This window comes from Lissotriton helveticus, chromosome 3_1 (assembly GCF_964261635.1).
Source record: "Lissotriton helveticus chromosome 3_1, aLisHel1.1, whole genome shotgun sequence".
In the NCBI taxonomy this organism is placed as follows: domain Eukaryota; kingdom Metazoa; phylum Chordata; class Amphibia; order Caudata; family Salamandridae; genus Lissotriton; species Lissotriton helveticus.
Window position 1 is genome coordinate 1,689,453,028 of NC_136061.1, and position 13,912 is coordinate 1,689,466,939.

A 13,912-nucleotide genomic window follows, 5' to 3' on the forward strand; every position below is an offset into this window, starting at 1 on the left:
TAATAACAGCTGGTCAGAATTGACAGCATGTGTGGAAATAGGTTTTCCCCAAGAGCCTCATAGGTTGTAAAGATATGTTTAAGGCAACAATTGCTGCTCACAGAGCTAGGCTCTACCCTGAACGTTTGCCTTTTACAAATATTCACAACATTTTCACTGGTATTCCTGGAAATCTGTGCCAGCCACAGACTTCCAGTCATGTATTTGACAACTGTAATCATAGCCAATTCACCATTGTAGAATTGCATGCCTGTACAATTTAAGATTGATGAGAGACAGACTGGATGTACAGTTGCACATTTCTGTCTTTTTTTTTGCTCTTCTGAGAAATTATATTCATGCTTAAGAAACCAATTCCTCGACAGCTCCACGAAGTTTCGGGTATTCAGTTTCTCTTCTGGCTTTGCAAAGGAATTTATTCTAGACACTGACAAGTTCACATCTCTGGCCATTCTCTGTGCACGAGAGTCGTAGAGGTGTTTTGAATGTTGACAAACGTGCATATTTGTCAGAGTTCATCCACTCACAAGAGGAACTATGGCATTCATTCTTTGTGTGGGAGTTCCTCCAGCATAATTGTACATTGTTGTTATACAACTCAACAGGAGAAAATTAATTTATGTCCTCCAGGTCACCTTTTCTAAATACCTAATAGATGACAATCCAACCACTTCATGGTGGGAAACGGTCCGTATTAAAGGTTTATGTCTAAAAATGCTTAGATCTCTTCTATAAAGTAATGTTTCATGCAATACAAAGATGGAAGGCATAGGATAACAAAGCTTATATAACGGATCGCAAACCGTACCACACATTTCCGGAACTTCGTCAGAATTGTCTCCACAGTCATCTTCTCCATCACATAACCAAGTGCGTAGCTTACATCTGGTATTATTACACAGAAACTCATCACTTCTGCACATATTTCCCCCTGTAACAAAGGCAAAAGGTGATTGATACAGAAGTTCTTTGTCCTATACAAAAATATCAATTTACTTTTTATGAGAAGGGTTTGGCTTTGAGGTAGCAATTTCTGACGATTTCTAACTTAAAAATCCTGCTATTGACAATTTAGTAATGCATGCATATTCACTCCTAATACCCGACAAATTAAAAGTTTTTGTTTGAATACACTAATGGCTAGTAGTAAATAATTAGAGTGTAAAAACACACGCTGATCGTTTAGGAAGGACAGAGAAAGATAGTGGTCTTAAATATGCACTTGAAATATGTTAATCTCTTTTAAGGGCATTTCTACTTCTAGACAATTCCGTTGTTTAAAAAATCGTAATTTTAGTTTTTTATCTCTTTGCAGGGACAGCTCTTCTGTGCTTTTCTTTCAATTAAGTGTCACTCTTAGTGTCGCACATTTGACATTGAAATGGTGTACATAATCATGCTGAAAACAACATTTAAAAGGCACACGTGGGCCAGGTGAATACTTGGCAGCTATGAACATGCTGCAGAATGAAATGACAACCACTGTATTCAATTGCAAGTCACTCACCGACTTTCTATATATGCTAATTAATTACATGTTTTCAGTTAATGGGGATTTTTTGTTGCAATCCAAGACCTCAAAATCTTTAACCTGTACTGGTTTGGGTGAAGTTTGTAGCATTGGTCCCCTCAAAGTGCTGGTCTCAAACATTATTTTAAAGATGATATTAAAAATGTTATCGTTGATGACATCCCTTGTGAAAGAAATACCGAATCAGAGTGCACCTAACCTACTATCTCCTAGAAGCCATAGTGCATGGTCTCTGCTATTGCCCTGTGGGAAGCCCTGTCACAGAGGGCGACTTTTAGCTAATCCTGAGATCCACTTCTTGCAAATTTGCCATGCCAAAATTCTGTAGCGGAACGGTCTAGCCATTTTTCATGCTCTCTGCCGATTCCCATTCATCACAAAGACAGCACTGCATGATCTTTAGCCATGGCTATCTGGCTATTGCTACAGAAGATAGCATTTTGCTACCCCAAGCTGATTCATCCTATTATCACTGTCCTGAGAATGACCCAGCAGGGTGTCATGCTTTGTAGCCCCAGAGCCAGGTGACATGGAATTTAACTATACTCAACTGCTGTCAGAGCAGGCAATGGCATTTGACCACACACTGTACCAGCCCCCACTTTGTCTGGAGTTTGTAGAGAATGATCTACTAGGCATAGTATGTGCCTTTCAGCCACCGACAGCCAGTCAGTGGCCCATGCAGGTAAAGGAGGTGGTCGGTGAGGCGGGATGGGGTGGGGGTGTAAGTGACAAATGGCAGAATTGGGAAGATAAATAAAACCACGTACCTTGCGCTAGCTGCATTGCTGAGTCGCAATGCGGCAAGCACAAGGTAAGTGTTGTTTTATTTTCCCTATTCTGTTTATCACTTCCACTCCCCCCCCTTCCTTGGCCCGCCGTGCTTACCTGCACGGGATGCCACTGCCTGTCTATGATAGGGTCACTAGCTTAAAGGCACTACCAACGCCACTCACCTTTATTTTTGACAGAAAAAATCAGGTCAATTGTTTGAGGACTGTTGGAAAAAACAGTGACTCAGTATCACTTTCAGGTGTAGCAGGGCACTTTTGCCCATTTGGAGTAGCCGCAAAGTCCCTACTGCTAGTTGTGCATACAAGTCCCACATCTGCATTATCCCTGGAAACATACTTCCATCAATAGGTCCTCAGACTGATGTTGAAAACGGCTGAGGATATTTAATACTGAACAGTCACTAATATTCCTCAATTACTTTGGAAAAGTAGCCTACACATGTGGGCAGCAAAACCTTTCAAAATAAAAGTATTGAAAAATACTGAATGTAAATACAACCAATTTGGAAAAAAGCACTGACGGGCAATTGGTCTCATCCTGCATGCCATCACTTAGCTTTTTTCTTTACTTAATACCAAAACTCCCCCAATGGAATTAAATGGAGAATGTTTCAGTCCTCCCAACTCCATATATATCTCCGCCACTTTGTGATACAATTTCCAAAAACATGTCAATGTTGAGCAAGAAATACCTATTGAAAGGTTTTGTTTATACCTGTAAAAGTGGTCAATCTTATTGACAAGACAGAAAAAAACATCTAGTGAGAACCACACTTCTATAAATTGCTGGTAAACTACATGTGTTATTTCCCATCGAAAATGCAAACAATGGTATAAGCCAATTTATGAAGTAAGCTAAGATAGATCACACTTCTTCCTTGCATTGGCCTCTCCTCCTCATTAAAAATTAGGTTTGAAGAATTATACACTTTTTACTTGTACTAGTGTACTTCCTTTTTCGTTATGTGCCTGTTTTCTTCAGACATGAAACTAGGGGCACTAGTTAGAATAGACAACGAACAGTGAAATGGATTTGTGATCGACCGATGTTCAGTAAATATGGGACCATAGACGCCACCTACAAACATTCCTTCAAAAGATCCATGAGCACTCAATTTGTATGTGAACATCTTATAGATCAACTCATTGCTTTTAAAATGCATGGATTTACTTGTGTATAATACATCAGATGAATTGTTTAATGAAAAGAAGACAGTCTAACCTCATGGATTATTAAAATCGCACGAAGATACTATAACAATGTATGCCTTATGTGAACAGAGTTAGGTCGGATCTTTCAAGCTCCTGGGGATCCTAATACCAGAAGCAGATTGGGCACAAATACTGAACCAAGTTCCTAGGATGTTTAGGAATTCCTGTTTTAAATTGATAAATGTCTGCTTTCTTAATAGGGTATATCTTACGGTCAGGAACGTGAACAGTTCTACCATGCAGCTGGGGAAAAGTGCCCTTGGTGCAGGTTAGTAGGAGCTGTAATGTTTTCTATGGTTTGAGCATGTCCTTCCCTCTCAGGATTGGGGAGGGAGTAGTGAACTGCATTAAGAGGTCACACCGCGGAACATACCTTGATCCCTAGGCCCCTGCCTGTTTGCCTCGTTCCTGTGCACGGTCAAGCATAAGCTTAGATCCAGATTCTCTGGCTCTGCTTTGGTCCTGGCGAAATGCAAGAACAGAAAACACTGGATAGCCCATGGAGACCCTAGGGTAAATATGTGGCAGGGTGAGCTTCTCAAGTGGGACACTTCAGAAGTGGTACTTTTCCCCGAGAGGCAAAAAGAGGTTGCAGCTCCCTTGAAGTGGCATGAGCATCGGACAATCTGGTTAATTGCTTGAGTGAATCAGAACTGCCAACACAGCTAAGATCCCCAGGGAAATGGGCAAAGTGAGAAAGACTGGTGCATGAGAGTGAGGAGCGATCTCCAGAGCTTGCAAATGAATGGCTGCACTCCAAGCAAATTTGTAGAGAGCAAGACAGTGAGGATCCTCTACAATGAGTTCCGACAACTTCAGACATGCATTTTATAGTGGTGGCAGAGCTTTGCTGGGTTGTTTGCTTGTTAATTGATTAGGCTGGTGAGTTGGGGAGGGCTTCCCCAAAGGTAGCCCGAGTTGATTGTGGTGGGGGGGAGGTGAAAGGAGCTGACTACGAGAGGCTTGGCATGAGGGTTTAACTCTGGAATCAACCCATTTCAAAGGATTAATGGTATTGCAGGGGGAGGAAATGCAGCAGGAGACTATTGTGTGGCTGCTGTAAAATGACTTGCCATGCCTGTGAAGAGATAACAATAATAATGTTGTGTAAAAAAAAACCTTTTCACTCAGCCACTTTATATCGGTATGGGTAGGAGAATGTTTTACTGTGAACCCATCACTCTTTCTGTTAACTGTGATATGTTATACGAGATTCCTCACCTTTTATAAGCTATCTTTGAACTGACTCATAAGGCAGAGACTTTTATCATGTGAAGCTCATGAGAGAAACAACAAGCTTTGCCGTTTAATACAGTTGTTGTAATCAAATGGTAAAATTGATCAGCCGACAGTCCTTAGGCCATTTTTGGTTGTTTGTGGCCTGTTTTATGGTCTGGTTGGCTGTTTTTACTGTTGATATTCCTGATATAAACACAAATATTGCCTGCAGAAACTAAAGCAGAAATGTATGCAGACTCCCTACCTTGCAATAGAGATGCAGAGCTTCCTAAAATCTCACAATACTAAATCCTCGTTGTAATGTTCACCAACCCATATCATACTCCTACATAAATGTACTCTGTTGTGGGGTACAATTACACAGAAGTAAATGGATTCATGAATGCCAGGTATCCTTATTTGGTAAATCAAAGTACATTTGTCAGCAAACATGCACTTAAGCCAACAATGGCTTTGTTTACTGGGCACAAGCTGCACTCTTGAAAGAACGCAGCCAATTGTCCCAAAACATAAAGGGGCTTATTTACAAGCTCAGTGCGCTGTAAGAACGTCACTTTTCTTGATGTTCTGGTGGTGCACTGGGCTTACCCATATCTTCGAGGCCAAGGAAACTCGCCCTGTGATGCTTCATGGCCTCTTGATATGGTGTAAGGTAGCGCAGCGCCAGTCGCTATGTTGCCTCACACTGTGTGGGGATGTGTGCCATGGAAATTGCAGTGGGTGTTTCCACTCAGCGCCCATGGTATTTGACACATTCCCAGATTTACAACATAGTGTAAGTCTGGGAATGAGCCAAAAACGTGCAACTGCCCAGGGCTGGCACACTGTTTGTTTTTGTAATGGAAAGTGCCCCTTCCTGCACAAACTGAACCCGATTTCAACGCAAGCACCTATGCTGTGTGCACCAGTGCTGAGAAGGAGCACAGGAAAGCGCTGTACCTCATAGATGTGGCCAGCCGCGGTCCATAGGGGAGTACCTACCGGGGCGGTGATCTGGGGAGGGGAGGGGAGGGGCAGGGTGGGGTTTAGTAATGTATGGATAATGGATGTTTGCAGGTAAGTAAACATATAAATAAATCAAACGAATTTCGTTGTGTGCACTGCACGTCACCGCCCCGGCAGGAACTCCCCTACCGACCACGGCTGGCAGATTACTGCCCTTGATGCAAGGCAGTGCTGCAAGAAGCCTGCCCTGTGCCAAAATGTTGTAAATAAGCCCAAAAGTGCTTAAAATGGAAAGGGGCGACCACACGGTCCCCCCAAACATATGGATGGGTGCCCCGAACCTCCCGGGAAACCTTTTTGGGCGGGGTGGGCGTAGCCCGGCTGGTATGCCCGAAGCGGCGTAGCCGGGGCGCGCCTTCCCCCGCCAAGAGGGGTTGTCCTAGACACCTCAACGGAAGACGACCACGCCCCGTAGGCATACCGGGGACGGGTACACGCCCTCCCGCAGAAGAATAAAGGAGCGGGAATCCAGAGGAGCGTCCTCTTGTTCCTCGGATCAGAAGGCTGCACCACTCGTTGCCCGTGAGCCCTCGACGGAACAAGCAGCAATTTTGAACTTGTTAATCTTGTTTTTCTCTTTCAGTTTCGAAGGCTCACAGATTTCAGGACCTCGTGGATCGACCAAGGGCGGAAGACTCGAAACCATGCCTAACAAGAAAGCAGGAAAGGGTTCCGAGACGGAGAGGGTGTTACGCCTGTTGTCGAACCGGATGGCTTGTATGGACCGAAAGATCGGACAAGTCCAATCGCTCGGGAGAGGTCTAGCGGAGGTGAAGAAGCAATTGGCCGCATTGAACGACCCAGGTCAGCCGAAAAAGGTAATAGGCCCGGCCTTGCCGGGAGTCGTCCCCGGGTTAAGAGGGAATCGGGTCAAAGAAAGGGCGGTCTCGGGGGGGGTCCCGGTCCCAGAGGTACCCTCCATCGTCCCCCTCATACCGGCTGGTAACCCGGTTCAGGAACCAGTTTTAGGCCAGCCTATCCCGGTGGTGATCACCTCGACCGAGGATGATGAAATGCCCCCAGAATTGGCCGCACAGTTGACGGCATGGCTCAAAACAAAAGTCGGGGGCACAGTGACCCTGGGAGATCCGGCCGAAGAAGCCAGAGTATTAATAAAGCAGTTGCGGCAATCGAGAGATGTCGCAAAGGCGATTGTTCCTCTTGTTCCCCCACAGGTGGCACCTGGAGTACCAGCAGCTGGTCAGGAAAAGACGGTGGCAGTAACGGCCGATCCGGGTAAGCTCGCATTGCCGATGGTGGGGGAGGGCTCAATACCCTCAAGGCGGGAAAAGGTTGCACAGCACATTCCCATGGCCACGAAAGAGTTAATATGGGGAGACAAGTATGTCAACATGTTTTCATTGTTAACTGACCATCGCGAGATGGAGTATGCTAAAACACAGAAAGATTTGTGGCACCCGAGTGTCTGGCGCGCCAAGATGGCCGAGTTCAGGGTGGACGAGACAGTGACAAACTGGGTTAAGGCCTTCTCTATCTTTACCGCAGTGATGGGGGAACGTAAACCCGAGGTTATGACTGATTTGATTTGCTATCAGAATCGCATTATGGATTTCTATTCAATGTATGAGGGGGAAGAATGGAAAGGCTATGACATGAAATTCCGTAAAGCAAAAGAATTTGATGCTTCTTTGTCTTGGGATTGTTTGGACTCGGTGTCATGGCACAAGCAGCTCCTGCCAGGGGCGACAGGTACGTCCTCGCCAGGCGGGAGCGGGTCCGGAGTGGTCCGCCAAAAGCCCGGGGTGTCCTTTCGAGCAGGCACAGGGGGGGGGCTACCAGCCCAGAGTTGGCGGGAATGGCGGAAAAGGGGGGGTCTGTTGGGGCTTCAATAGAGGCAACTGTAACAGACCACAGGGGACATGCACGTTTAAGCATGTGTGTGCCGGCTGTGGGAATTCCTCACACCCGGAAAGTGCATGTAGATCAAAAATTGGCGGGAAGGGGGGTAAAGGCGGGTCCAAACAGGAGTGAGGTAGAGTTTTGTGACCGATTGCCTACACCCGTTGATCTCATGGTTATGATTCCTTGGTTAAACAAATACCCTGATCATGTATCCGCTGGGGTGTTGAGGAAGGGATTCTTACATGGCTTCCACATCCCGGCGGGGGATTTTCGGGGGAACTCCTTTTGTAGAAACCAGTTATCGGTACAGCATAACCCAGGCGTGGCAGAAAAGAAAATAGCAAAAGAAGTCAGTTTAGGGCGAGTGGCTGGGCCCTTTCGTTGCCCGCCGGTGGCTGAGTTCATCTGTTCCCCGTTGGGGGTTGTCCCGAAGAAGGACCCAGGGGAGTTTAGACTCATACATAATCTTTCTGCTCCTAAGGGTTCCTCGGTGAATGATGCCATTGACCCAGAAGTTTGTGCAGTACGATATGCATCGTTCGACGATGCCTTGGCCATGTTGAACGACCTAGGCCCTGGGGCGCTGATGGCGAAATGTGATATCGAATCAGCGTTCCGGTTGCTTACGGTGCACCCGCAGGATCAGCGCCTGCTACGTTTTGCATTTCAGGGGAGTTATTACATGGATAAATGCATGCCCATGGGTTGCTCCATTTCTTGTGCGTATTTTGAAATGTTTAGCTGTTTTTTAGAATGGGCATTCACCGAGGCTACAGGGCATAGACATGTTATGCATTATCTGGATGACTTCCTGTTTTTGGGGGCAGCCGGTGATACGAACTGCGCGCAGGCGCTGTATGATTTCTGCATCCTCATAAGTGAATTTGGAGTCCCATTGGCACCAGGTAAGACGGTTGGACCATCTACTTCACTGGAGTTTCTGGGAATTGAACTCGATTCTGTGGAGGGGTGTTTCCGATTGCCGATGGACAAAGTGGTCAAGTTTTGGGCTTCCCTGATGCAATGCCTGAGTGGGGAGAAAGTGACCCTGCACCAGTTACAACAAACAGTGGGTCAGCTTAATTTTGCATTGAGGGTGATGCCTATGGCCCGCCCCTTTTCGCGCTCTATCGCGCAAGCTATGGTAGGTCTCAAAGAGGGTCACCACCGTACGAGACTGTCAGGGGAGGTTCGCCAGGATATGCGTATTTGGATGGCATTTCTGGCAGACTTCAACGGTCGAGTCGTGTGGAACTCCCCGCCGGAATCTTCAGATGAACTAGGTCTATGGACCGACTCAGCAGGGAGTGTGGGTTTTGGCGCCATCTTAGGTAATCGATGGTCGGCACAAACATGGCCAACATGGTGGCACTCCAACGGTCTCACAAGTAACATTGGTTTCCTGGAGTTATTCCCCATCTGGGTCGCTCTGATGACATAGTCTGACGACTTCAGGGACCGCTCAGTGGTGTTTTGGTCTGATAATATGACTGTTGTAGAGTGCATTAACAAACAGGCAGCACGCTGCAAATTGATCTTGAGATTGTTGAAAGAAATTGTGCTGCTTTGCATGAGATTGAATGTACAGTTCAGGGCGAAACATGTGCCAGGTGTACTGAATCATGCGGCTGATGCACTCTCTCGTTCACATATGCAGGCATTCAAGGGTTTGCAAAAAACACAGTTGATGGACAGAATGTAGAACAATGTCATACATTCACCCCAGTACAAGGATCTGGGCCTAAATCCATCGTTTTTTTGCACTCCACACCACCCTGGGTTAGACACTGGCTATATGCAAATCAGCTCTGACCCTGTGCCTCATGGGAACAGTCCAGTCCGAACTACCAAGCCATGTCTTTCCCAGACCGGAATCAAGCCTCCTAGGACCGGTTTCTGGCTATCAGCCTTCATCAGCCTGGATAGCTTGACTCCAGTGGTGTGGAGAGCCTGGGACTCACGTCTGAGCATCCCCAGCCCACTCGGGGTGAAATTGCAAAAAACACAGTTGATGGACAGAATGTAGAACAATGTCATACATTCACCCCAGTACAAGGATCTGGGCCTAAATCCATCGTTTTTTTGCACTCCACACCACCCTGGGTTAGACACTGGCTATATGCAAATCAGCTCTGACCCTGTGCCTCATGGGAACAGTCCAGTCCGAACTACCAAGCCATGTCATTCCCAGACCGGAATCAAGCATCCAAGGACCGGTTTCTGGCTATCAGCCTTCATCAGCCTGGATAGCTTGACTCCAGTGGTGTGGAGAGCCTGGGACTCACGTCTGAGCATCCCCAGCCCACTCGGGGTGAAATTGCAAAAAACACAGTTGATGGACAGAATGTAGAACAATGTCATACATTCACCCCAGTACAAGGATCTGGGCCTAAATCCATCGTTTTTTTGCACTCCACACCACCCTGGGTTAGACACTGGCTATATGCAAATCAGCTCTGACCCTGTGCCACATGGGAACAGTCCAGTCCGAACTACCAAGCCATGTCTTTCCCAGACCGGAATCAAGCATCCAAGGACCGGTTTCTGGCTATCAGCCTTCATCAGCCTGGATAGCTTGACTCCAGTGGTGTGGAGAGCCTGGGACTCACGTCTGAGCATCCCCAGCCCACTCGGGGTGAAATTGCAAAAAACACAGTTGATGGACAGAATGTAGAACAATGTCATACATTCACCCCAGTACAAGGATCTGGGCCTAAATCCATCGTTTTTTTGCACTCCACACCACCCTGGGTTAGACACTGGCTATATGCAAATCAGCTCTGACCCTGTGCCTCATGGGAACAGTCCAGTCCGAACTACCAAGCCATGTCTTTCCCAGACCGGAATCAAGCATCCAAGGACCGGTTTCTGGCTATCAGCCTTCATCAGCCTGGATAGCTTGACTCCAGTGGTGTGGAGAGCCTGGGACTCACGTCTGAGCATCCCCAGCCCACTCGGGGTGAAATTGCAAAAAACACAGTTGATGGACAGAATGTAGAACAATGTCATACATTCACCCCAGTACAAGGATCTGGGCCTAAATCCATTGTTTTTTTGCACTCCACATCACCCTGGGTTAGACACTGGCTATATGCAAATCAGCTCTGACCCTGTGCCTCATGGGAACAGTCCAGTCCGAACTACCAAGCCATGTCTTTCCCAGACCGGAATCAAGCATCCAAGGACCGGTTTCTGGCTATCAGCCTTCATCAGCCTGGATAGCTTGACTCCAGTGGTGTGGAGAGCCTGGGACTCACGTCTGAGCATCCCCAGCCCACTCGCGGTGAAATTGCAAAAAACACAGTTGATGGACAGAATGTAGAACAATGTCATACATTCACCCCAGTACAAGGATCTGGGCCTAAATCCATCGTTTTTTTGCACTCCACACCACCCTGGGTTAGACACTGGCTATATGCAAATCAGCTCTGACCCTGTGCCTCATGGGAACAGTCCAGTCCGAACTACCAAGCCATGTCTTTCCCAGACCGGAATCAAGCATCCAAGGACCGGTTTCTGGCTATCAGCCTGGACAACTTGACTCCAGTGGTGTGGAGAGCCTGGGACTCACGTCTGAGCATCCCCAGCCCACTCGGGGTGAAATTGCAAAAAACACAGTTGATGGACAGAATGTAGAACAATGTCATACATTCACCCCAGTACAAGGATCTGGGCCTAAATCCATCGTTTTTTTGCACTCCACACCACCCTGGGTTAGACACTGGCTATATGCAAATCAGCTCTGACCCTGTGCCTCATGGGAACAGTCCAGTCCTAACTACCAAGCCATGTCTTTCCCAGACCGGAATCAAGCATCCAAGGACCGGTTTCTGGCTATCAGCCTTCATCAGCCTGGATAGCTTGACTCCAGTGGTGTGGAGAGCTTGGGACTCACGTCTGAGCATCCCCAGCCCACTCGGGGTGAAATTGCAAAAAACACAGTTGATGGACAGAATGTAGAACAATGTCATACATTCACCCCAGTACAAGGATCTGGGCCTAAATCCATCGTTTTTTTGCACTCCACACCACCCTGGGTTAGACACTGGCTATATGCAAATCAGCTCTGACCCTGTGCCTCATGGGAACAGTCCAGTCCGAACTACCAAGCCATGTCTTTCCCAGGCCGGAATCAAGCATCCAAGGACCGGTTTCTGGCTATCAGCCTTCATCAGCCTGGATAGCTTGACTCCAGTGGTGTGGAGAGCCTGGGACTCACGTCTGAGCATCCCCAGCCCACTCGGGGTGAAATTGCAAAAAACACAGTTGATGGACAGAATGTAGAACAATGTCATACATTCACCCCAGTACAAGGATCTGGGCCTAAATCCATCGTTTTTTTGCACTCCACACCACCCTGGGTTAGACACTGGCTATATGCAAATCAGCTCTGACCCTGTGCCTCATGGGAACAGTCCAGTCCGAACTACCAAGCCATGTCTTTCCCAGACCGGAATTAAGCATACAAGGACCGGTTTCTGGCTATCAGCCTTCATCAGCCTGGATAGCTTGACTCCAGTGGTGTGGAGAGCCTGGGACTCACGTCTGAGCATCCCCAGCCCACTCGGGGTGAAATTGCAAAAAACACAGTTGATGGACAGAATGTAGAACAATGTCATACATTCACCCCAGTACAAGGATCTGGGCCTAAATCCATCGTTTTTTTGCACTCCACACCACCCTGGGTTAGACACTGGCTATATGCAAATCAGCTCTGACCCTGTGCCTCATGGGAACAGTCCAGTCCGAACTACCAAGCCATGTCTTTCCCAGACCGGAATCAAGCATCCAAGGACCGGTTTCTGGCTATCAGCCTTCATCAGCCTGGATAGCTTGACTCCAGTGGTGTGGAGAGCCTGGGACTCACGTCTGAGCATCCCCAGCCCACTCGGGGTGAAATTGCAAAAAACACAGTTGATGGACAGAATGTAGAACAATGTCATACATTCACCCCAGTACAAGGATCTGGGCCTAAATCCATCGTTTTTTTGCACTCCACACCACCCTGGGTTAGACACTGGCTATATGCAAATCAGCTCTGACCCTGTGCCTCATGGGAACAGTCCAGTCCGAACTACCAAGCCATGTCTTTCCCAGACCGGAATCAAGCATCCAAGGACCGGTTTCTGGCTATCAGCCTTCATCAGCCTGGATAGCTTGACTCCAGTGGTGTGGAGAGCCTGGGACTCACGTCTGAGCATCCCCAGCCCACTCGGGGTGAAATTGCAAAAAACACAGTTGATGGACAGAATGTAGAACAATGTCATACATTCACCCCAGTACAAGGATCTGGGCCTAAATCCATCGTTTTTTTGCACTCCACACCACCCTGGGTTAGACACTGGCTATATGCAAATCAGCTCTGACCCTGTGCCTCATGGGAACAGTCCAGTCCGAACTACCAAGCCATGTCTTTCCCAGACCGGAATCAGGCATCCAAGGACCGGTTTCTGGCTATCAGCCTTCATCAGCCTGGGTAGCTTGACTCCAGTGGTGTGGAGAGCCTGGGACTCACGTCTGAGCATCCCCAGCCCACTCGGGGTGAAATTGCAAAAAACACAGTTGATGGACAGAATGTAGAACAATGTCATACATTCACCCCAGTACAAGGATCTGGGCCTAAATCCATCGTTTTTTTGCACTCCACACCACCCTGGGTTAGACACTGGCTATATGCAAATCAGCTCTGACCCTGTGCCTCATGGGAACAGCCCAGTCCGAACTACCAAGCCATGGAATCAAGCTAGCCGGGCTGATGAGAGGTGTTACCTCGAAACCGGGCCGGTCCTCGGATGCTTGTTTCCGTTCTGGGAAGGACATGGCTTTTGTAGTTCGGACTGGACTGTTCCCATGGGGCACAGGGTCAGCGCTGATTTGCATATCGCCATTGTCTAACCCAGGGTGGTGTGGAGTGCAAAAACAATGGATTTGGGCCCAGATCTTTGGACTGGGGTGAATGTGTGACATTGATCCACATTCTGTCCATCATTGTTGTGTTTGCAGGTACCGCTCTAAGTGTACTGGGGATGCTCAGACGTGAGTCCCAGGCACTCCACACCACTGGAATCAAGCTAGCCGGGCTGATGAGAGGTGTTACCTCGAAACCGGGCCGGTCCTCGGATGCTTGTTTCCGTTCTGGGAAGGACATGGCTTTTGCAGTTCGGACTGGACTGTTCCCATGGGGCACAGGGTCAGCGCTGATTTGCATATCGCCATTGTCTAACCCAGGGTGGTGTGGAGTGGAAAAACGATGGATTTGGGCCCAGAT

The 13,912-nt window shown here is 47.7% G+C and overlaps 1 protein-coding gene across 1 annotated transcript in view; it reads right to left on the reverse strand.

Moving 5' to 3' along the window:
• Positions 1-13,912, reverse strand: part of LRP1B (LDL receptor related protein 1B) — a 3,812,342-nt gene that overhangs the window by 406,897 nt on the left and 3,391,533 nt on the right. Inside the window, exon 73 of the mRNA XM_078683424.1 lies at positions 809-931. Within this exon, the coding sequence (XP_078539550.1) occupies positions 809-931 (123 nt within the window). The remainder of the gene's footprint in view (positions 1-808; positions 932-13,912) is intronic.